The sequence below is a fragment of the Rhagoletis pomonella genome, unplaced genomic scaffold, assembly GCF_013731165.1.
Source record: "Rhagoletis pomonella isolate Grant_MI unplaced genomic scaffold, Rhpom_1.0 Rhpom_scaffold_00005, whole genome shotgun sequence".
In the NCBI taxonomy this organism is placed as follows: domain Eukaryota; kingdom Metazoa; phylum Arthropoda; class Insecta; order Diptera; family Tephritidae; genus Rhagoletis; species Rhagoletis pomonella.
The window spans coordinates 56,349,778-56,372,089 of NW_023458559.1; the positions used below are offsets into that span (position 1 = coordinate 56,349,778).

The 22,312-nt window shown below is 37.6% G+C and overlaps 1 protein-coding gene across 1 annotated transcript; it reads right to left on the reverse strand.

Annotated features, from left to right (window-relative positions):
• Positions 1–18,174: 18,174 nt before the first annotated feature.
• LOC118739276 (tetratricopeptide repeat protein 36 homolog) lies at positions 18,175–21,798 on the reverse strand. The gene is made up of 3 exons (XM_036470514.1): positions 21,209–21,798; positions 18,931–19,103; positions 18,175–18,412 (listed from the first exon to the last, which is right to left on the reverse strand). Exons 1-3 carry the CDS (start codon positions 21,528–21,530, stop codon positions 18,341–18,343), a joined length of 567 nt encoding a protein of 188 aa, XP_036326407.1. The 5' UTR covers positions 21,531–21,798; the 3' UTR covers positions 18,175–18,340.
• Between the last annotated feature and the right edge of the window lie 514 nt (positions 21,799–22,312).

Here is a 22,312-nt window from a genome sequence, read left to right on the forward strand (position 1 = left end):
CCGCCTTCTGTGGTGGAAGTAGCAGCTTCCTCTCTTTAATAAAAAAAATGGCTATTAAGAAAGCTTCTTCCAGTTCGAACACCCTTTTTTTTGCCGGTAATTCTTCAGATTGGATTTTTTGCGGCTGACCCTAGGCGCTGCGCTCGCTGGTTATTCACCTTTTTCATTTTAGATCACAGTTTGATTCTCTGCCTGCCAGACTGCTAGCCAGCACCGGCTGTTTGATCGTCGAAGTCAATTGTTTGTTTGTCTCGTCTCCTCCTCCTCCTTGATTCACTGTTTCAGGTACCTGCATAGTTTTGGCAACGATCCTGTAGCAATAACATATTTCGAGAGCCCATTTAGCAGGAAAGCTATGCAGTTACTTAGACGCTTCGATTGAGACTCTTTCAGATGACTTACATACATATGTATGTGTGTTTGTATGAAGGTATACATAGGTATGCGTTGCTGACTCTTAGCGGTAGTTAACTGTCCATTTTTACCTGAACGCGTGCCGGCTGTCGTCATCGTCGTTCGTTTTTGTTTGCCTCCGTTTTTTTCCTTTGGTTTCTCAATTTGCTTTGTATGCTTCTTTTGTTGTGCCCTCCTACGGCTGTTCCTATTTGCTGTGCTATGTTTGTTGTGTTCTTATTGTTGTGGTTGTGATATTATCCTTCTTGGCTGTCATTGACACCCCAAAGACCAAACATTTGCAAACAGATGACGCTTTTAATTTTCCGGATTCATACCTTCTTTCTTTGCATAGACCTCTGGTGCATTTACAGTTCGAGTAAAAGAAGCAGATTTTTCTGTGAATTGCATTCAATTGGTAATTAAATAGTTTTGTATAAATTTTATGTAACTTAGTAGATTTATTTCTCAAGATATGTTTTATTTTTTGTTTTTAGTCCTCGCGAAGCATCGCAAGTTATTCATGCCGGTTGCAGAATGGAGCTCTGTGAAGTTAGCGCCCCACTTTTACCAATAAATACTTAAACCAGTGCACCTTGTAGGACTTTGTCTGTAGTTGCTTGTCTTCTTATCTTCTCCTTATTTGGCAGTACAACCGTTTATCGGTTTGGGCCGACACCAAAAAGGTTGTCCAATTGCCTATCTCCTGTGCGAATTTGCTCATCCTGAGTGCAAACAGTTCCTGCTGCACTTGGTCCCTCCATTTTGTTCGTGGGCGCCTTTGCTTTCGTTATTCGCCTATGGGGCGGAGTCGAAGGATCTTTCCATAGGAGCGTCGTAATCCATGCGTACAACATGTTCAAGTCAGCGCAATCGCTGCATTTTTATGCGCTTAACTAGGTTCATGGCGTTAAAAAGCTCAAACAGTTGTTGGCAAAAGTTTTGACAAAGTCCTTCACTACTTCAAAGTTAAAGCTACCAACAGTGTGTCCCGAAACTCGTAGACTCTTTACATGTTGGCAGGAGTTATTTTGTCTTGTCCTCGTTCACTGCTAGACCAATCTCTTTCCCTTCTTTTTTCTAGACTTGAAAATACTGCGTTGCGTTCCTTTGTTTAAGGCCGACGATGTCGATATCATTGCATACGACATCTTTCTTTTGCTATATATGGTGCCGCTGCAATTCAGATTGACAGCTTTTATTACGCTTGCCAGCATCAGATTGAAAAGTCGCACGGGAGTGAATCGCCTTGTCTAAAACCTCGTGTTTTTTCAAACGGCGCAGAGAGCTCCATAATCGTATTAATTTTGCGGGGATCCCAAATTTAGGCATGCCCTCGTACAGGCAGCTTCTCTTCGTGCTATCAAAAGCAGCTTTTAAGTCGACAAAAATGTGTGTCGATTTGCTTATCTAGTGTCTTCTTCAGGGTTTGACGTGCTGTGAAAACCTGGTCCATGGTGGACTTACCAAGTCTGAAGCCACACTGATAAGTTCCATTCAGTTGGTTCGCAACGGTGGGATCTCCCTTCTTGTGGATTGAACAAAGTACACTGAGTTTCCATTCTTCGGGCATGTATCCATCAAACAAATTCGCCGTTCAAAAGCATTGAAAAGTGTTCCCTCTATTTCTCAAAAGTACTCTAGACATCTGTTATCATATTTCCATCATCATCTTTGCAGGAACTAGCCCCTGTATTATAACCATTTGGTTGCTGCCTTATTTTCTGATAGAATTTTCGAGCCGCATTCCTGCCTGCCAGAATCTCAAGTGCTCCTAATCCCCCCTTTTCTTTCTCTTAAAAAGGAATCTGTGCCTTCCCTTCACCAGCTGTTTCTGCGCGGTTGGTAATAACCAACAACCCCTTCCGAAGTGATACGAAGTGATTGGGAGTTGAAGTCCCACTACTCATTTATATCCAGGCGATGAGGAGTGGCTTGAATAGGCCGTATTGAAAGTCGATTGCTATATTTTTTGGCTGTCCATTGTGACTGCAGCATTGCGACGCACAGTGTTTCGACTATATAGAGGCAGGTAGAAAAAAGTCATGGTGACAGTTGATAAAAAAAACCGGTTGGGCTTAGAGAGGGAAAAGTAAACGTCATCAATAGCCAATTTCACATTATTTACTCGGCCTCCCTTCTGCACGAACGATACATTAAAAAAAAAACCTACGGTGATCGGCGCGATACCGAGTAATCAGTTTAGTTGCCTTAGGGCCTATAGTATAGAGCGTCGGAACATTCCAGGGGTATATTCGTAAATCCTAGTCCTCGTATCGTTTGCTCAGAGGGCCGTTTTTAATGAGGCACATTTGTATGTAACTATGTACCATTGCGAGCCGAGGTGTACACCTTGGAAAATTTTGTGTAGCAGAAGTTTTACAAGGTTGCGGATTCAATCTCTCAAGTTTAAATTGACGTCATAATGCTAATGCCCAAAACTTATAAACCTTATTCCAACTAAGATTGCCTTCACAGGCGAATATAGAAAATCTCCTTTATTTGTACTTCAAGCACGTTGACGTAAATTTCTTTACTTAAGAATTCAGATTTTTAGATTGTTCATTTATGTACTTGGTAGTCGATTCTGACACAATGCGCTTGTCCCTGTGCATACGCGTGAGCAGTGTCTGCCTGTCACTAACTGCAGCTATTTGGCTGGTAAGCCATTTATTATCATCTGAAACATTGCCCAGCCGTCCCTAAATGATACAATAATGCCGTCTATTAGCGATAGGTCAAGCAAGCAAGCAAGAAAGAAAGAAAGCTTCCTGATTTCCTAAACCATTTCCATTCACCGACGTCGCCGAGCAGACAGATCGACGCGATGTTGTCTTACTTGCGAACTTAGTTTGGCGCTGGCAAGCAATCTGCGCATGTGCGGCCGCATAGCAGAAGCATACCTGGACATGCTTGGCGCAGAGATGCGCTCCACACCAATGAATGTTCATACAATCAATGTACTTATTTGTGTAATATCACACGTGAATGAAACGAGCAACAACAGACCAAAAAAAAAAAACAATGGAAACAAAAATACTGCAAAGCCCGATGCGAGCAAATCCGCAGCCAAAGCTCAGCCGTCACATGTTGCCATATTGCAGAGTTGGTTTGTCGCTGCAACAATATTTTGATGTCGTTTAGCCTATGCAGCGCCGGCATATACTCGTATTGGACCTCCTCGGGAGCTGACAACAACCATAAGCATAGAAACGCGTCAGCGTAATTGCAATCGCAATAAAACAATTTACCAAATACGAGTACAACGCCACAGCGAGCGCCAATGACCAGGCAAACAACCGGCCGGCCGACCAACCACCAGTCAACCCAAGAGTGGGCAATCGTTGTCAGCAGGCACAGTAGTCACAGCGGCTGCAGCAATAAGCATTGGCAACATTAGCTGCAAACAATTGCAGACACGAGCGATGGCACAAACATTTATCATGGAAATAGTAGCAGCAGGGCTTAGCTGTGCGCCGAATTGGAGCTAGAGCAACTGGAACTAGTTGTCTGGGAGCTGTATTGGTTGCTCGATTGGATGGCGGCTGGTTGGTCGGTGGCCAGTTGGCGGCAGCCAAAAAGGTGCGTTGTGATACGCAAATAAGCGAATACGAGCAAATTCCTTTACGGTACCAAATACAGAGCAACTGCTCCTATGCAGGGGGGGTTGGAGTAAGAGTGGCGCATATGCGGGTGTGTGCGGTGGAAATTGTCATGTGATTGCGCATAAAAGCTGCAAATTTTGTTTATTCTGCAGAAGAAGACAAGGAAACCTCAAATGAAAATTAAGTTGATTGTGAAAGACCATAAAGGATATTTTTTTTTTCTGAAGCGCCACCTTATGTAGCCGCGCAGTGACATGGCACACATTAGATAATGTGCTTTACTCGCATCGATAGCGGTTATACAATCAGATAAATGCAAGCAGGGCTTAAAACAAAGAACCGGTATGAGCCACTACAGCTAAAAGGAGGAAATAGGATGCGAACTACTTAGATGTCAAATGTGAATTATAAACTTTTGAGTTAGTAAGAGTTACGTAGCTGGTGTTGATAATGCTTAAGATTTCTCTGCGCATTCATGTCCTATGAACGTTTTCTTCCGAGAGTAGTGGAATTTCGTAAATTTAATATTAATCTCAGACAGAAATTTAATTGAGTCAATTAACCATTTAATTGAGTTACCGATTTTTAGTGTTCACACACAATCAGCTGCTAGATTAGCGACACGCAATCAGATGCTCCATTAGCTACAGTGTTGGAAAAGTTGGGTCAATCGTATCCCTCTTTAATTTTCGGTACAAATGCACTCTTATATAACGTAGATATATATAACGTAGCTAATTAACTTTCCATGAAATTATTTCTTGCTTTTTTTTATTGACATAATTAATCCACTTGTCAGGTAGTAGTAACCTATAGCAATTAAAGTTCTTAGGAGCTAATAAGCCTAAAAATAATTGTTAAGCGCTCGATTCTAATTTCCTCTCCATTTAGACGAATCGAAATGTAACGAAAAATCGGTATCACTTATCTTCTGAGTGCAAATTCTCATAATCCTATCAACTAGTACACATTCTATATACAGTTTATATCAACGCCAACTCGCCATGTCAGCCGTTTGTTATTTCCTGGGAAGGTTGTCTAGCTAAATAAATTGTACACACGTCAACTAAACTATACTAGGGGGACAGACAAAAGTTCGCCTACGGTTAGGAGAAGAATTATGCGACCAATTAGTGAACCAATATTGTAATTATGTGAGGAAACTGAGAATTCCTTAAGTGTTAGATGCTCATTCCCCTGACTACGTTAGGTTAGAGCGGCGCAAAGCACGGAGCACACGTGGCTGGAAAAGCCCGCTGGCCGAAGCCATTTGTGTCTTTCCCTCTTAGCAAATGAACCACTCGGTGAACGTTCTCGGCATTTTGTCCTATATAAAGTGCGTTCGGCGAGCTCAGGTCGGCTAAACAAACTAAAAAGTGCTAGTTGAAGAATTTGTTGCGAGAGTTGGCCAGGGTAGGACAATGACAGATATAATGTCCGATGCTCTCATCTCCTTCTTGTATCTGCAAATGCGACAACAATTGTTTTTGGGTTATCCTAACTATTTTCCGTGAGTGAACACCAGGCAGTGTCCGGTGACTACCCCGACTACTAATATGAGAGAAGTGCGGTCCAGTCGAGTGAAGCTTCTATGTATCCCGTAGTGTGGCAGGTGATTTCCACAGCCCCTATTTATCTGCTCATAAGACTGTTGGAGCAACGTAGCTCGCACCCGCACCAAGGCTACGAATATCGTTGTCGACTGATTGGTCTTTCTCCATTAAGTGACAATGTGTGTACATACATTGGCAGATGTATAACTGGGTGTTTACATAAGGCGAGCTCACAGGCGATTAGTTGAATTAAAAGTTGGGTGCTGACAAACTTCATTTAACGCGATTAGTTGAAAGCCCGTTTACACCAGGCGATTGCTTTCAACTAAACCAGTAAGTTTCAGTTTACCAAAAATATATCGATGTTTTTGGGGTCTGAGCATCGATGTTAAAATATCGATGTTGCGATACAACAAAACGCGTGTTGTCGCTTATAAATATCAAATCTAGATCATTCCATTAGTTACACCATTAATCTGAGTTAAACCCATGCCCAATAAATTATCAATAAAATAAGATTCCGTACGAGTATTGATATTCGACGGAGTTAAAAATACGTTTTTATCTAAATACTGCCAACTTAAGTTGCCTAAATTAAAGACCCCCAAAACACATAATTGTTTGTCACCAAAAATATTCTGAAGGGCTAACACATTATTAACATGCGACTTATATGTAGATACTTTCATTACTGAAAGGTGGAATATAAGAAACTCAAATATAAAGAAATTAATTTGATTCTACACTATAAAAATTATGCATGGCTTGAGTTTGTGGCAACACTGCTGCAGCAGCTGACAGAATACAAGACGCAACGTTCAAAGTTGCAACGTTTTTCACGGGCAAAGGTCCGTTCATAAACATCGATATTTTCGACATCGAGGTGGTGCTCTTGAATGCATCGCATTTCAAACATCGATGTTTTTTATGAGCGATATTGCATCCCTACAGGCCTCCATATGGTGTCCCTGTAGAAAAAGATGGGCCTTATCACAGCTGGCTTTATTACCCATTTTTTGCCTATAGTCGTCTTGCAGGCATACAGAGCGGTATTGGCCTTCCTGGAAAAGTATTCAATGTTTCGATTATAGTCAAGTTTCTTGTCCAGAATAATTCCAAGGTATTGGACCTCGGTTGTGAGGGTAAATCCCGTGCCATCCCGTTTAGGGTGGAAGGTTTAAATAGAAGAGTTTTATACTTCCTTGTGAAAAGTACCTGACTAATTTTCAGTAATTTCCCGCACTAGTATTTAGTCTTAATGAAGGTTTCCTTTCTTCGACTGGACAGTAACAGCCCATTCATACAGATTTGTTTAGTTTCATACATTTTGCATATAGTGTTATGTCTAGAATGACGTTGACTTGACTCAGGTGTGCTAGCGAATGATGGGAGGAGTTGGAGCTTCTAAAGTATATTCGATCGTTGTGTTAGCAAAAGTGTGAGCCTACGAGCAGCTAATAACACTTTGGCGGATTCGCCTTATGAAAGATCATATAAATATAAAGCTTTTCCTTTGGCTATCATGTATTTCACAGCCAAAGTCTTCTTTGAGTTGAACCCCTGAAAGATTTCACGCTAATATTATTCGAGATCGTCGCAAAAATGAACTGTAGGTACCAACAAAAAGTCGAACTTTTGTCACTCCACACTCGATAGAAGCTACATGGCTTAGAAGAAGTGCCCGTGACAGCAGTAAACTTTAAATATGCAACAATAACAATCAGAAGCGAAGTGGAGTAGAGTATGTCGGCGTGTCTTTTGGTCGGCCGTTTTGTGAATTGTCAGCCCATTGTGCTGTAGTAAACACAGATTTGTGATTCTTCCAACTTAGAAGGTGGACGGCAAACGGCGAATAGCGACTGCGCGTGCGATTTGCTTACACATCAAAGCAGTTTACGGCGCGGCTTAGAAATGTCCCACATACAAACATACATACATATGTATGCGGTACCATCTTTACCGCCAACGCTGCCAAAGCTTTTGTAAATCCATATCTCTCTATTCATGTCTGTCTGTTTGAAAATATTTTGCAGGAGTTTACTGCACTTAAATACTTAATGTATTTAGTTGCTTGCAAATCCGCTACTGTTGATTCAAGTGATTTGATTCTACGTTTGCTAGTAAATATGTCAGTGGTCGTGGCGGCTGCGCATTGCGATCAGTGTTGCCAGAACTTTTTGGGCCGACCGGCTAGATTGGCAAAAAAAAGCGGCTAAAAACGGCTAAAATGTTTTAGTGAAATTTCACATAGACTCGGGCAAAAAACGGCTAAAATGTTTTAGTGAAAATCCATATGCTTTAATTAAATTAATCGCAAGAAACGAAAGACTAGTTAAGACCATTAATTTATATCGAGTGTATATTCCTCATCATCAAATGAATCACTATTGTATATATCACCTGAATTCATTAATTTTAAGAGATCGTCATCTACAGTAAAATTATGGCAGCATTTTTCTTCACGTTTTAAACCGTATCTTATATATAAAATAGCGTTTAACGTTTTAACACACATTGGATTTCTTTGCTTAGTTTTTATTATATTCATTGAACTAAATATTCGCTCTACTTCTGCATTACTTATAGGCAAAACAAGAAAACTAAAAACTAGGTTGCAAAGGTCAGCAAAAGGGTTTTCTCCAAGGGCGTTTCGAAATTGATAAACTTCGGCCCAAAATTTTACAGTTAAGTCTAAATTATTCCAGGTATGTAACGTTAACCGTTGCCATTGCATCTCTATGGATGTTATCTCGTCGGCATTATATTTGTATTTTTGTTGCTGTAGTTGAACAAATACTTTTGGTTTAATAACTCTTAATGCATTTCCAACCGAAAAAAGTAAATTTTTTTTAGTGTGGCAATATTTGTAGGGAGGCGTTGGCGTAATTTCTTTATTAAAGTGATAATAAAATAGCGACCATTTTCTCGAATTATTTTCTCGGCTTCGTGGTCAAAAGCGTTTGTGATTACTTTTGTTTTTAATTACTGTTCAAAACTGTGATAAAACTGAGTAAATGGAGCAAGGTATGGTTCCAACGGGGAGCATATAGGATTAAATGTGTCCGCGCTAATAACCACTAGGGAGCATAGATGCGAAAGTAAAACATTGAGTTCATTAAAAATCTTCATTGGGTCTGCATTATTGCTTTCGAACAACTTGTTTACTTTTTGCACCTGAAAATTAGACAAATAGTAAAATCGGCTAAAAACGGCTAACTTTTTTTTACAAACCGGCTAACAAATCGGCTGCCGGCTAGATCGAATTTTCTCCGGCTAGTTGCTATCAAAACCGGCTAAATCTAGCCGGAAAACGGCTAAAATGGCAACGCTGATTGCGATCGTTTGTGGCGCGGTGCGCACGTTCGTTGCGCCTTGTCGTAGTTTAGTGCTTGGCTGTTCTATTCAGCAGCTGTCAGTAGCGATTTGCATAAAAATAGTTGCAGCGCATCATTGCACACTGCCGCACTGCGATGTTGCCTCTTTTGGCCTTCCGTACTGCCTTTTCTGCTACTGCCATCGCTGCTTGCACCGGCGCGTTGTCCAACTTGACAAAAGGCAACATAATTACATGATTTCAGTTGGCTATTCATGTCGGCAGGCGCCATTCGCCTTTGTTGACTCTTATCCATATCTTCACTACCTGTAAGGAAATTGTATGGATATGGGGTGTTCTTGCTGGCGCTGTTGATGTTGCTGCCGCTGAGCGAGCTAACTAGTGGAGGCGTCGTGGTTGCTTTGGATGAGGTGTAAATTGCAGTTAGTATTCGCATTCGTTCGTACACTGACGCTGTTTGTACAGGCGTCATGGACACTAAATCAAGTGGCAATTAATGAATGTCAACATTTGTATAAATGTTGCTTATTAATGAGGTACCAACGTAAAATGTGGACTGTTCAGTGTCCAGTGAGCCTACAAAAGGGCTGCTATTTTGAAGAAATTTTATGTTCTTTTTACATTTTGAGGAATACTTCTTAAGCGGTCTATATTAAAATCAAACGAAAGTGATAATTTCTGAAACTGAAAACACTTTTTCAAGGGCAGATAAATTTTGGAAGTTACTTGAAAAAACGGCACATAGTGTAACAATTGTGTTGCTGCTTCTTCAAAAGCACTCTTTAATCATGTTCTTTTGTTTTTAGAACAGTTACTCGTTTTGTACGATTTTTTGGGGTTTCAAGATTTTGCCAAGGATCCGGCGGCGGGTCCCCAAAAATGTTGGTTACTTAAGCGGGTTTCACTGTATTGGAAATTTACAAAACCGGTGTATGGTAAAACTATATTTTTCTTTCCATAATAAATATTTACCTTTTGTCTTTTGTTTCTTATATAAAAGATGCAGTAAAATAAAAAATAGAAAAACATAGTTCAAAAAAGCTTTTGCTTAAAATTATTCGACATCTTTTATTGAATCAGGCGTTAATTTTATGAATTGTGGTCGCTGTCGTTTAGCTGCATTCCCATGTACCATCTCACATCACAAAAACAAGATATGAAATCTATTCTGCATTAGGTGTAAGATAAATTTGCAAAATTTTGCACATTTTTATTTATTTTTTCTATTTAATTCATCTTCTTCACTGGCGCTGTAACCGCGATCCTTTATATGTGTTTATCACTAAGTATAGATAATTAATTCTAAATTTTTAGTTTTCCGAGTTGCTGAGATAAGTTCTGAGATGATGAGAAGAATAAAACATGCTAACGATTTGTCCTCACTTTAATTTTATGTTTTATTTTAAAAGTGAAATTTAAAATTTTTGTTTTTTTCTGTGAGAACCATTCAATCACCTTAATTTACTGAAATTAGGTAAAAAATACTTAAAAAATAAATTAAGAAAGAAAATAAAATGCAAAAAATATATAAAAGCGAAGTCTAAATTCGTGATTGGTATAAAAAAAAATAGACATTTAAAAATGCAAGAAGAAATTTAAAAATGAAGCTTAAATAGGTATGGGACCACCCTTAAGCTAACGCCTTTTCGATGAAATAATAATTATCGAAATCGGTCAACGTGGTCCAAAGTTATGCGCTGACATATATACAAAAAATATATATTCCCACGAATTGTTAGCCTTCTCCCTTTTTTTGAAGTTGGTTAAAAATAAAAAAGCTAAGTCTAATTTCGTGATTCGTAAAAAAAATTAAAATATAAAAAACAAAAAAAATGCAAAACCAAAAAAAACATAAAGCAGTGAAGTTTACATTTGTGATTATAAATCAAGGAATGAAACCGATTCAAAATAACGTACCGGTTTGGGTTTCGGTTTTGCCAAGTGTTTCGGTTTCGGTTTTGGTTTCGTTCTTCAAAATTTATTTCGGTTTTGGTTTCGGTTTCGTTCCGGTTTCGGTTTTTCACAGAAATTTTGTTGATATTATTTAAATCACAATGTCTTAAACGATGAGGAAACAAAATCGAAAATTACAGTTCACTGATAATATCAACACTAGGTTCTTTCCCTAACAATCCGGACCGGATTTGGTAATTAGAGAATAAGAGAAACATTTTCTTTCAAAAATGGAATAAAGTTCAGAAGTACGGAAACGCAAAAACCCACATTTCGTGCCCACAAGTCGAGAAACAGCTGATTCACGTTGTTCTTGTTTTTGTCACTTATACCATGTTCTGACCGACATCGAAAACATGTTTTCGTTGCTAAAACTGGTTTTCGACCTAAAACTTGTGTTTTCGTCCATATAAAATCTGTTAAACGAAAACCAGTTTTCGCTGAAAACTACTTGAAAACTCACTTTCCACTCATTCCAATCGGTGTCTTCACTAGTTTTTTTCGATTATTTATCGAAGTGGAAGTCATATTTTATCATCTTTAATACGCCATTTCGGATTTATTGTTTATTGCCTGGCCAAAGCAAAATAAGAATGAAAGTTAAAGGTTGTAAATGAAAAGAAAAAGAAGGAAAAATGTTTTGGTTGCCGGTCAGAACATGGTATTAAATGCAAACACTTGGAAATTGAATTTTGGTTTCACAAATTTGATTTTAAGTACATAGATTGAAAATACATCAACAGGCCATTCACTTTTCCTTAAAAGCACCAAGTAAATGCAGGTAACATGTAAACACAATACAGCTGATATGCACTTTGACACTTTATCCATTTTTACTCGGAGAAAATTTCGGGCTGTTTCGGGCAGGAAGAAGAATACACTTACGATACCATTTTGCTGAGTACAGGCATGATTTCTGGGCTATTTTGGGCACACGCGGGATCTCGCATTGCGTACGGGAAAGAAACTACTTAAATATAATTAATCGATTATCGATTCACAACAACAAAGTCATCAGCAGATTTTTGCGAAAAGTTACCTTGCCATACTTATTTACTACTTAACAAGAATTTTAGCAAAATGTTGCTGATTTTGGTTAAATAATTCATTTATTTCAAAGAAATTTTTATTTATTACTTTTGTAAATTTCTGGAAACCGATTGAAACCTGTGATTGAAATGGTTTCGGTATCGTTCCTTTTCAGGTCAAGATAACGGTTACGGTTTCGGTTTCGGTTTTGAAAAAACGAAACGGTTTTAAACGGTTACGGTTTCGGTTTGGGTTTCGGTTTCATTCCTTGTTATAAATATAAATTTAAAAAAAGAAAAAATTAAAAATTCAAAAAAATTAAAAAAATTAAGTCTAAATTCGTTATGTAGCCTCCTCCTGGGTGGGCTTCGGAAACCAAATTTTACGTAGGCTGACTACAGCCGTATTTTTAGTGCCGTATCAGACTTACCGTTTCGCATTTTTGAAATTTCGAATATTGGCCACTTTTTATCCTTTGCTGGCGCATAGAGCAACGGTGAAAAATGCTCGAGAAGAATAGGAATACACAAAAACGATTAATCTTAATCAAAAAAATAACCAATTGTTTTTTAAATAAAAAACGCCGACGAAATGAAAACCTTCTAGTTTTTTGAAGTCGATTAAAAATCGAAAAATAACGATTTTATAATAATCTTAAAATAAAAATCTTGGTATTTAATGGTAATTTTTAGTCCCTGTTTTTAAAAAAATGTGTATTTAAATCCTTAATTTATTTCTTTAGAATGCCTAATTCTTCCGATATGTAAAGATTTTCTTTCTAGACGTTTCATGATTCTCAGCAAGTTTCATTACATTTTTTTCAACATTTTTTACTTCTCATTCCAAAGAGAATGCTCGGTATCTTAAAATCAGTATAAGATAAAAAACTTTGTTGCTCATCTGGCTTTTTATAGATCTGCAGACTACTCATTTCACTTCAGTTTTGGGAGATATCTTAATTCGTGAATTCGAATTCTCGCACCCAAAAACCACTGACATAAAATGTGATTTCTTTCTTACTCAGCCGCAACAGTATTTTCGAAGCTTCCATTTATTTTATTTTTTTTCAAGCAAGGCTTTCTACGACTGTTACGCAATTGTTGTTGTTGCTTTCGTTTGGTTATCCTTAAGAGACTGCTGCACCTGCTCTTTTGGCGTTGGCCAACGCAAGACAGTTTAACCGCAATCGCATCATTATTTGTATGCATTCGCAAAGCTGCCATAACAACAACAACAACAACGACGTCAGCCAAAACCACTAAAGATGCATTAAACAGGATCTTCACTCGTTTGGTGCTGTGTCTGGATCGGTGGGGAGCGCGAACTTACGCCAGCACTCGATCGGTGCAGACAATTTAAGTGGGGTTAACTGTTCTGCTGTGTTCTGTTTGCGCGAGTAAGCAGAAAAACTGTTCTCAGCTAAATCGCTTTGGGGCAGGAGATTCAGCTTGTATATAGGCTAGGGCAACAACAACAACAAAAGTGACAGCAGTTGCGGTCGTAGGGACCTGCACGGTCGAGTGTCCTGTAGTGGAGATTTCAGCTTCGTTTTTTTTTTCGATTTAACTTCAGCATTCATTGTTTGTGGGATTGGGTGTAGCTGGCTTTTGATTTCAACTCGTGCCACTCGTGACGCGGCAGCACGCATGCCACGTACCGTACAACCATCACCACCACCACACCGTTAGCAGTGGCGCGCAAGCAGTTTGTAAGGCAACTAAGTAAAGGCGTGTGTATGCATATGTGGCAGTAATGTGAGGAAGCAAAGTCCCACAAATGTACATATGTATGTATAGTATTATAGTGGACTCTTTTTATTTGTTGTATCGCAAAGAGTTAAGAAACCACTTTCGTTTATTTAAGTAATTTTTGTTATCTGCCGAGGTTGCTCCTGTTGCCACTGCCACTTCTCGATTGCAACTGTTGCGCTGTGGCGTGTGTTCTGTTATTTGTACGAAGATATGTATATATATATATCTACATATGTATATATAAGCCAGGTTTGTAGCATATACAAAGAAATGTTTATCACAGTGTGTCATTTTACATTTTTTGCCTATTGCTTTTTTTCTTCTTCCAGCCGAAGCATTACCATAACAATTCAATCATCAACAGGCGGCTGAACGATTGCCTTGCAAGTTTCAATGTAAAACGAGCCGAGATATTTAAAGATTTGCCTTTAGAAACCAGATCAGCTAAGAAGGAAACTCTGAGATCGGTCCACGTCCTCATTCTCCAAACAGCTATGGTATTAGGGGCTCGAAACTATTTATATTAATTCGCAACGCTTGAGTGCCTATAAGTAGCGGACTTCCGTCAGAGTCGACTGCCTTAGACTGCCACCGATCGACTACAGGCCGGAGGACTTTGCAACTTGCCCTGCCTCGGGGTTTTCCAGAGCCTGTTTAGCCGATTAAAGCCCATCTGTTCATCACGGCCCACCTGCTATTACAGAAACTTCTATAGCCTTCCTGTTAAGAGAGATGTCCTGAAAGGTCCTTAGGTAACCAGTTCATCAGATATGCAGTTTCCAGCAATACAACAGCGACTTGAAACCCCCAATTAGCCTGACCTGCAAGTAATCCGAGACGACCGAGAGATTGGGCTTTCTCCGGCCAGTTGCGGTAGCGCCCCAAGCGATCCCAGATATTTACACTTCGAATCAGTATTGTAATAAATAGGAAGTCGCCAGCCATCTGCCTCCTTTGTAGCGGCCACCTCTGCTTGCTCCCCTTAAAACTACTAAGTACCAGGATCAATAGCTGCCGCTTAGCTAGCCTAACAGGTCAACTCAGGTTAAGATATTAAAAAGTCTTTTATAAGAAAAATGCTCAAAAGCCTTAGAAAAAAAGCTCTCTCATTCACCATTCGTGGTGAAAAGCTATTGTATGAGAAAGCACTAGTATATCATCTAGCCCGCGTCGCCACAATAGTCGCAATGGTCGAGTGGGCAAAGCACAAGCGGGTCAATTGAGAGATCTGTGTTCGTATCCTGTCGCAGCGGATTTCTTTTTCCTTTTTTTAATCTATATTTTCTTTCTTAATTAAATTTTTCCGGTTTTTTATTTTTAAAAAGGATATATATATTTTCTAATTTAATTTAATTCTTAGAAACTTAGTTTATATATTTATTTCTTTTATAATTTATATAATTTTTTTATATTTAATTTTCTTAGATGGTTTGGATAGTATGGTTTTAAAAAGAATATTGTTTATAATTTTATTTAATCTTTAGGAACTCATTTTATTTTTTTGTTTTGTTTTTTTATTTATTTGTTTGTATGAATTTTTTTAGGCCTTTAGTTAAATTTTCCTTAAATTTTATTGTGTAAAATAGTACATTTTTTTTATTTCATTCCAGATTTTTTTTTTTACATTTTTTCTTTTTTCAATGTGATTCGTTTTTATTTTGTTTATTTATTTTCTTTTAGTTTTTAGATTTTAAACTTCTAAAAATAAAAATTATATTTTTTATTTAATTTAATGTTTAGGATCTTATTAAGTTTTTTTAATTATAATTTTTTTATTAACAGTATAACGCCAAGATCTCCTGGTCTACAGACTTTTCAATTAGTCTTTCGAAAGGCAGTAAAGAGCTTGCAGAATTGGCAATTGTCGTACGAAGGACTTTTGTCTTTTAAAAGGTTGTGGTGAGTTGAAAGGGTACGTAGCAGGTATGCACAGGTATCGGTGCCTAGTCGGGCGAAGCCGCTCCGAACAAAGCGAAGCTTTCAACATCAAACTTTTTTCTAAAGCATTTCGGCGCTTGAAGCAAAGCGGTTTTTGACTTTGACTTTTCTATCTTATTTATCAGCAGGGCCACAGCTCATGGCGCAATAATAATAATTTTGCCAGGACTCTGCTGCTGGTGAATGAAAATTTTAAATAATTAATTTGAAAGTTTTTTTTTCGGTAAATCTCTTCAAGCCAACTCAATACATGCATAGTACATATGTATGAATATCAGCCGTTTTCTATTGAACTTAAGTCTTATCTTATCCCAAGAGCCGATTCTACGCGAAAAGCTCTTTTCTTGCTTACTCAGTGTATATATCTGCAGCTTCACCGCACTTCGACTTGCTTCACTCAGCTCCGAACTGTTTCCTGTTACCCTAAGGCATTCCCGGCGATCTTTTTGTCCCAACAGAATAAATACTGACCTTTCTAAATCGAGTCACACACTTGTGCGCAACCAGCTCCGTCATAGCCGAATGTTTTAATCTGGAAGTTCAAACACGCAGTTGAAGGAGCATATTTGACAGAGCACATTACCTCCCGCCCTAATAACCAACTTCGAACCATTCTTGGCCTCTGGAATATGACTATGTTCGTACGAATCTTGTGCCTGGATGTGGTTATGCTTGCATAGTTGTGGGCTAAATTTAGATCGAGATATCAGGTTAATACGTGTCAGTAAAGATAAATCTCCGGATTTTCGTGGTTTGGGCATGAATTTATTATTTAGAGAGTCAAGGAAATCATCCATAACTTTTTTCTGTTTATTTGGGCTTATGAAGCCAGTCGAAGTTCGGCAATAATTACTTGCTTTTTGACTTACATTTTCTTTCAGGCAGGTAGACCGAATTTTACTCCGATGAGCAGCAGATAACTACAAAATTTCTCCTATCCAAAAAGCTGCGTTCTCTATTACTAATATTGTAGAATATTATTATTCCGCTGGTACTCGTTCCAAAAGGGGTATTTTTTTACCTTAATGATAAAATGATAAAAAGATAATTTTTAATTATCTCTGCTCACGCGCAACGCAGTTAATTGCACTGCTTTATTTTTAATATAGGGATCTGGGGCCAAGTAAAGATTACCCAAAACTCATGAAACAGAAAGAAGCAAGAAAAAAAAACGATCAGTATTTTCTTTATGTTTTCCTAAAAGTTACACTGTACAGCACTCGGCTGGGTATTGGACCAAACAATTGTTTTTTTTAAGAGATTGAGTCCTAATTAAAAAAGTAATTTCTCCGTTTTTTGAAGTTAGCCTCCAAAATCGAGCTATGCGTTAAGTTCTGAACACATTGAAAACGACGAGCTACCGACCACAGCTTCCAATTTGTCATCTTTATTATCTAAGCGCTTTGTCGATGGCGACATGATTTCTTTGAACGCGGCAGCGACATCATGAATTTGTATGAGTTTGACATAAAAGAAGAGGAAGAACCTTATCTGTCGCCAGAAAAATAGAAATAGATCTAATCTGGCCACAACCACAGCCGTCGCGTAGCCCGGTCGTCGCCAAAATAATTATCTACATAAGAGTACGTGTTAAAATAATTTGACAGCTGTGGTTTGTAGCTCGTCGTTTTCATTGTGTTCGGGCTATTATTCTTACGGCCCACTATGCACCTTATTGTGCATTTATATATTTGGATGTATGTACATACATATGTATGATTTTGTCTGTATGTCAGGAAATATTTTCTGTCCTTACCACCAATTCTGTACTCTGGTTTTGGGAATTAAAGTTTTTTTACTTTGCCACTTATGCATTTACATACATACATACGTAGTGATTGTTTCTTTTGTTGTTGTTGCAGTTGTGGTGGCATGTGTTGCATTTAATAACTGTTAAGGCATGTTTTATTGTTGTTCTTGTTGTTGCAGCCGCAAAACCGTAACAGTTGTTTTTATGCGATGAGCTAGGCCTCCATATACATACATATACGTACAAACAGACATACATACATATGCACAATATATTTGCCACACGGCGTTCAGTTTTCAGCCATTCGGTGGCGTGGCTGGCAACGCGCTGCTCGTAAATGCCTTTTAATCATAATCACTGTGGCAGCAACAACTTAAGCACAACAACAGCAACAACAACAACAGCTGCCATAATAGCCAAGCGTTACATGCGACTAGTTGCAATCGGGGAGCTCTGCGGCAGCTCGACAGCTCGCGCGCATACCACGTGCCAATTGCTGGGACGCGTTGGCAGCCGGCTGCCGATAGTCGAGACTTGTTGAGTGTCGATGGCACGGTTGCTGCGGTGCTGATTTTTTCCATTGTTGTTGTTGTTGGAATTGTTAAAACGCACCTTGCCACAATCTGCAGCAGTAAGCTGAAAAAAAAAAGAAAATACTAGGCAGCCAGTTCGCTCGGTCAGTTAGTCAGCCAAGGAGCTGATTTAAAGCAGCGGCCGAGTTCCGTAGTAAGGGCAGCGGAGAAACGGTCGAGGTAAGCGCAATTTGCCGCAACTTATTTTAGTAACAGCAACGACATTTTTGACTTTTTCAACATTTCTTACTTTGTTTTATTTTTATTTTTTATTGTCGCATTCAAGAAGGTTAAGATTTTTAAAAGATTTTTTGTTGCATAGGCAGGACTTTTGATTCGCTTCTATTTAAACACTCGTATTACGTAATTAAAATAGTTAATGTCTTCATTTCGCTCCTCTTCATCCACTCTCAGGCGGTGAGTGTGTGCATTTTTATTCTAAATTCCGTATGGCAATAAATTCTACTTCAATTGATCGAATGCCTGGCGTAACATTTGATTGCAAAGTGCCGCAAACGGATTGATCTCCACCAGCTGGAATGGATTTTTAGAAAGAGTGAAGCGAATCTTATTATCTGTATGTATTTATGTACTACTGTAGTTATATGAGATATGCATGTATGTACATATGTAGATACATTAGACTGCATCTCCAAAAAAAACGTTGCTGTTTTTCCGCCGGGATTATAAAATTTATTATATCTTAAGACGCCCAACAAAATATTTTGGAAAAATATTAAGATTTTAGCGAGCTGGACTGATTTGAAAATACCTCCAAAAATTGGAGTTTTTTATGAATAAAAATAGTTTCTTAAAGAACTTTTTGAAAAAAGTCCCCTCAAATGAAAAACCGGTTTAAGCTTAAAAAATTTATCCACATAAAAATATTATTAAAAAAAACCCAATTTTGAACGGGATCGTAATAATGAAATTTTTGATGCTGTTTTTTAACTTTTTGGTTTTATAATTCCAATGGAAAAACATTACCGATTTTTTATTTTTATTTTTGTACGGGGAGTGATGCAGTCTAATGTACATATGTAGATGAGTACCTGTGTTTTGGCAAAACTGCTGCCCAACTGTGCTGCCACTTCGAAATCTTTGCGCGCCGCATCTAAATTGCTCTGCTTGCGGTAAAGGACACCGCGCTGACACAGAGCAGTGCATTTTGTGCGCGGTGTCTTGATGCATAGTTCAATTGCTTTGTTGAGATCCGCTAGAGCGTCTGGTAGGAAAACCAAAAACAAAAAAAGGGAATTATTAAAAGATTATTGTAAATAATACTCGATGAAATATTAAGTTACAAATACCAAGTACCGATTATTAAACACCAACAATAAAATACTAAGAAAAGGTACCAAAGGGGAAGTACCAAATACCAAGTACCAACTACTGGTTACCAATTACCAGTTATCAAATATTTACCAAATAAAAAACGAGTACCAAATAACAAATACCAACTACTGGTTACCAATTATCCACATGTTAATTAAATACCAAATACCAAACACCAATTATCAAATATGAGTTTCTGATACCGAATATGAAATACCAAATATCCAGTTCGGCTGGGTATTGGACTAAACCAAATTTTTTTAAGAGGTTGAGTCATAAGTATAAAAAGTAAGTTCTCCGTTTTTCGAAGTTAGCCTCCGAAATCGGGATATGGGCCTTCGAAGTTCGATTGCATGTAAAAATGTATATGGTATATAACTTTTTCTGTGAAAACTTATATTACAGGTGCTATAACGGGTTAAAAGTCAGATCTTCGAAAAATTAAAGACTTAATATTTTAACATTGTAAAATATTTTTATTATAAAAAAGTATGTTTTCCTCTAAATGTGTTTATCCTCAAATTTGTATATACGAAGTATGCAAATATGCATATCAGAAGAAAGGGGATTTAATCCTCTTTACAATGGTCGGTTGGTAATTTTTTCGTTTAAAATATTTTTTTTTTTAAATAAAAGGTATTTTTTATTTAAATGTGACCTGAACTTTGACCCCTTATAACACCTGTAGTATTAGTTTGCACAAAAAAAGTTATATACCATTTAAATAAGAGCAAAAGGAAGACTACGTCTATATTTTAAGGTTTTTAGTTATTTATATGCAATAATGAAATATAATTTTTTACCAAAGGTCCTATTTCGAACTTCGAAGCTAAACGGAGTTTTTACTTTGTACAATTTCGTAATTTTTGATAATTAAAACTCTCATTTTTATTTAATTTTATTGCAATTATTCACTTATTAATAATTTTCACAGAATTTACGGAATAAGGGAGTATTTTTACATCATTTTAATGCAAATACGAACTTTTTCACTAATTTTTCAGCATACAACGTGAACAAACAACGCGTGCGCACAACGATTAGCTGACGACAGTGTCGTAATATTCTACGAGTTTGAGGTAACTAGCCGATAGCGACAAGTGTGCATACCTCCATCGAAGTGCATGTACTCATCTCAAAATTCCAGGACAAGTCTGCAAATAGCCTTATTCTACACAGAAAGTTTACGTGAGTCAACGCTAGATGTCGCCTTAACGTGTATAAAAACTTATTTCGGTCTGGTTTGTAGCATAGCTACAGAACAGTTGGAAAGTGGATAAAATACAGTGCCCCTCAAACCTCGAACTGTTAAAACGGCCGCACAATGGTTGGAGAAGCTATGTTTTACCCGAAAAATTAGAAGGGCTGTTAACGATTATAATAAAAATGCAGTATCCTAATAATTTTGGTATGCTTAATCCAAATATGCCATACAATTTTTAGTTTGACAGTTGACTACTGTCAAATCAACTGCCAATTTTTCTAAAAATGAGAAAATATTTTTGAAAATACCACTGATTAGGTTTTAGGCAAGCTTGTCAGGAATTTCATGTCACATTAAAGCTGTGAAAGTTGACAGCTGTCAAATGAACTGTAGATTATTTTGTTAAATACAACAATATTTTTAAAAACACCACTGATTAGGTTTTTAGATATGCTGATCACGAATTATGTGTCAAATAAAAACTTTGACAGTTGACAGCTGTCATATGTACTGTAAATTTTTCCAAAAATAAGACAACCTTTTTAAAAATTCCACCGAATGGGTCTTTAGACATGCTGATCACGACTTGTGTGTCAATTTAAAATTTTGACAGTTGATAGCTGGGCTGTTTTGATTTTGAGATTTGAAATTGTTGAAAATTTGTAAATAAGAATAGCTCTATTCCGAGGTAATTTAACAGAGTTTTTAAATAAGCCTTTTTCGCGTAACACGTGGCTTCTCCGAAGACTGTGTGCATCTTGCCCTTTAACTGCTAAACGCTAAACACTCACCCTCATCTCGACCGGCAAGTCGTAGAGCCTGCGCGCGATTATTATAAATAGAGGCACGTGTTGGTGCCACATTCAGCGCCTGCTCAAATGCCGGCAACGCCTTCGAAAGCTGGCCGTCCTCTGCCAACTTGATAGCACTTATTTCGAGCGCCTTCGACTGCTGCACTTCGGCGCTATTCTCTTCGATATCCAGCAGCTCAGCATTCGCCTCTGGTTCTATTGCCTGCACCACGCTCGATGTCATAGCCAGTGGATTGAAAATGGAATCAAGCACTTGCTGGTCGTGGGCGCTCAGGCAATCGCGCGTAAGATTTTGTGGCATTTTTTATGGACGCGGGTTTTCTGTAGAGAGATACTAACTGAAATATGTTTAGCTTATTTGTACTTTCGCGCGAAAATGTGTTGTTATCACCGGTGGCGTTTATGGTAAACTACTAAATAGCGGCTGCTATGGCGGCAGCGAAACACACGGAATGCGATAAACAAATTACTTTGCTCTGACACAGCTGAAAAGCCTGTAATGCTAATCAGGCAGAGAAACTGGTTCAAGCGCACGATTTGTTTAAATATCAAAACATGTGCTTGGTTGAGTTAAGCATCATACACTGTGAGAATTCGCTGTGTGCATTCCTAAGATTTTTGCTATGTACCTATTGCTACATAAGCTCAATTAAAAAAGCAAAAAAAAAAAAATTATTTTTTAAAAACAATTTATTAATTTTCTTTTGTTTTTAATTGTTAAGAATAATATTTTTGCATTCTTATTTTAATCTTCTTTCTCTTGAATTTTTTCTTATTTGTGGTTTGCGGTATTTGCTTTTGTCTTCATATTTGTGTGTGTTTTTCTGCTGAATTTATATACCAAGGACAATATTATTAATAATAATAATAATTTTTCTGTTGTTGTTGTTGTTATTATTTGCTTGCATTGTTGTGGTTATTATTTTTTAATTAAATATTAAGTAAAACAAATTGAGTATAATTTATAATAATTATCATTATAATATAATTTCGTAATAGTAAATCAGCGCTTCATATACATACATATATATTCAGTTGTATATAATAAGTTCTGTTGTTTACTTTTTGCTACACTTTTTTCTT

Excerpts from the sequence above, each read along its gene's own strand:
- LOC118739276 (XM_036470514.1), bottom strand. The coding sequence starts at position 21,530 with ATGCCACAAAATCTTACGCGCGATTGCCTGAGCGCCCACGACCAGCAA. Across the intron at positions 19,104-21,208 it reads ACTTGCCGGTCGAGATGAGG|ACGCTCTAGCGGATCTCAAC; the intron begins GTGAGTGTTTAG and ends TTTTCCTACCAG. Across the intron at positions 18,413-18,930 it reads GCAGTTTTGCCAAAACACAG|CTGGTGGAGATCAATCCGTT; the intron begins GTACTCATCTAC and ends AATCCATTCCAG.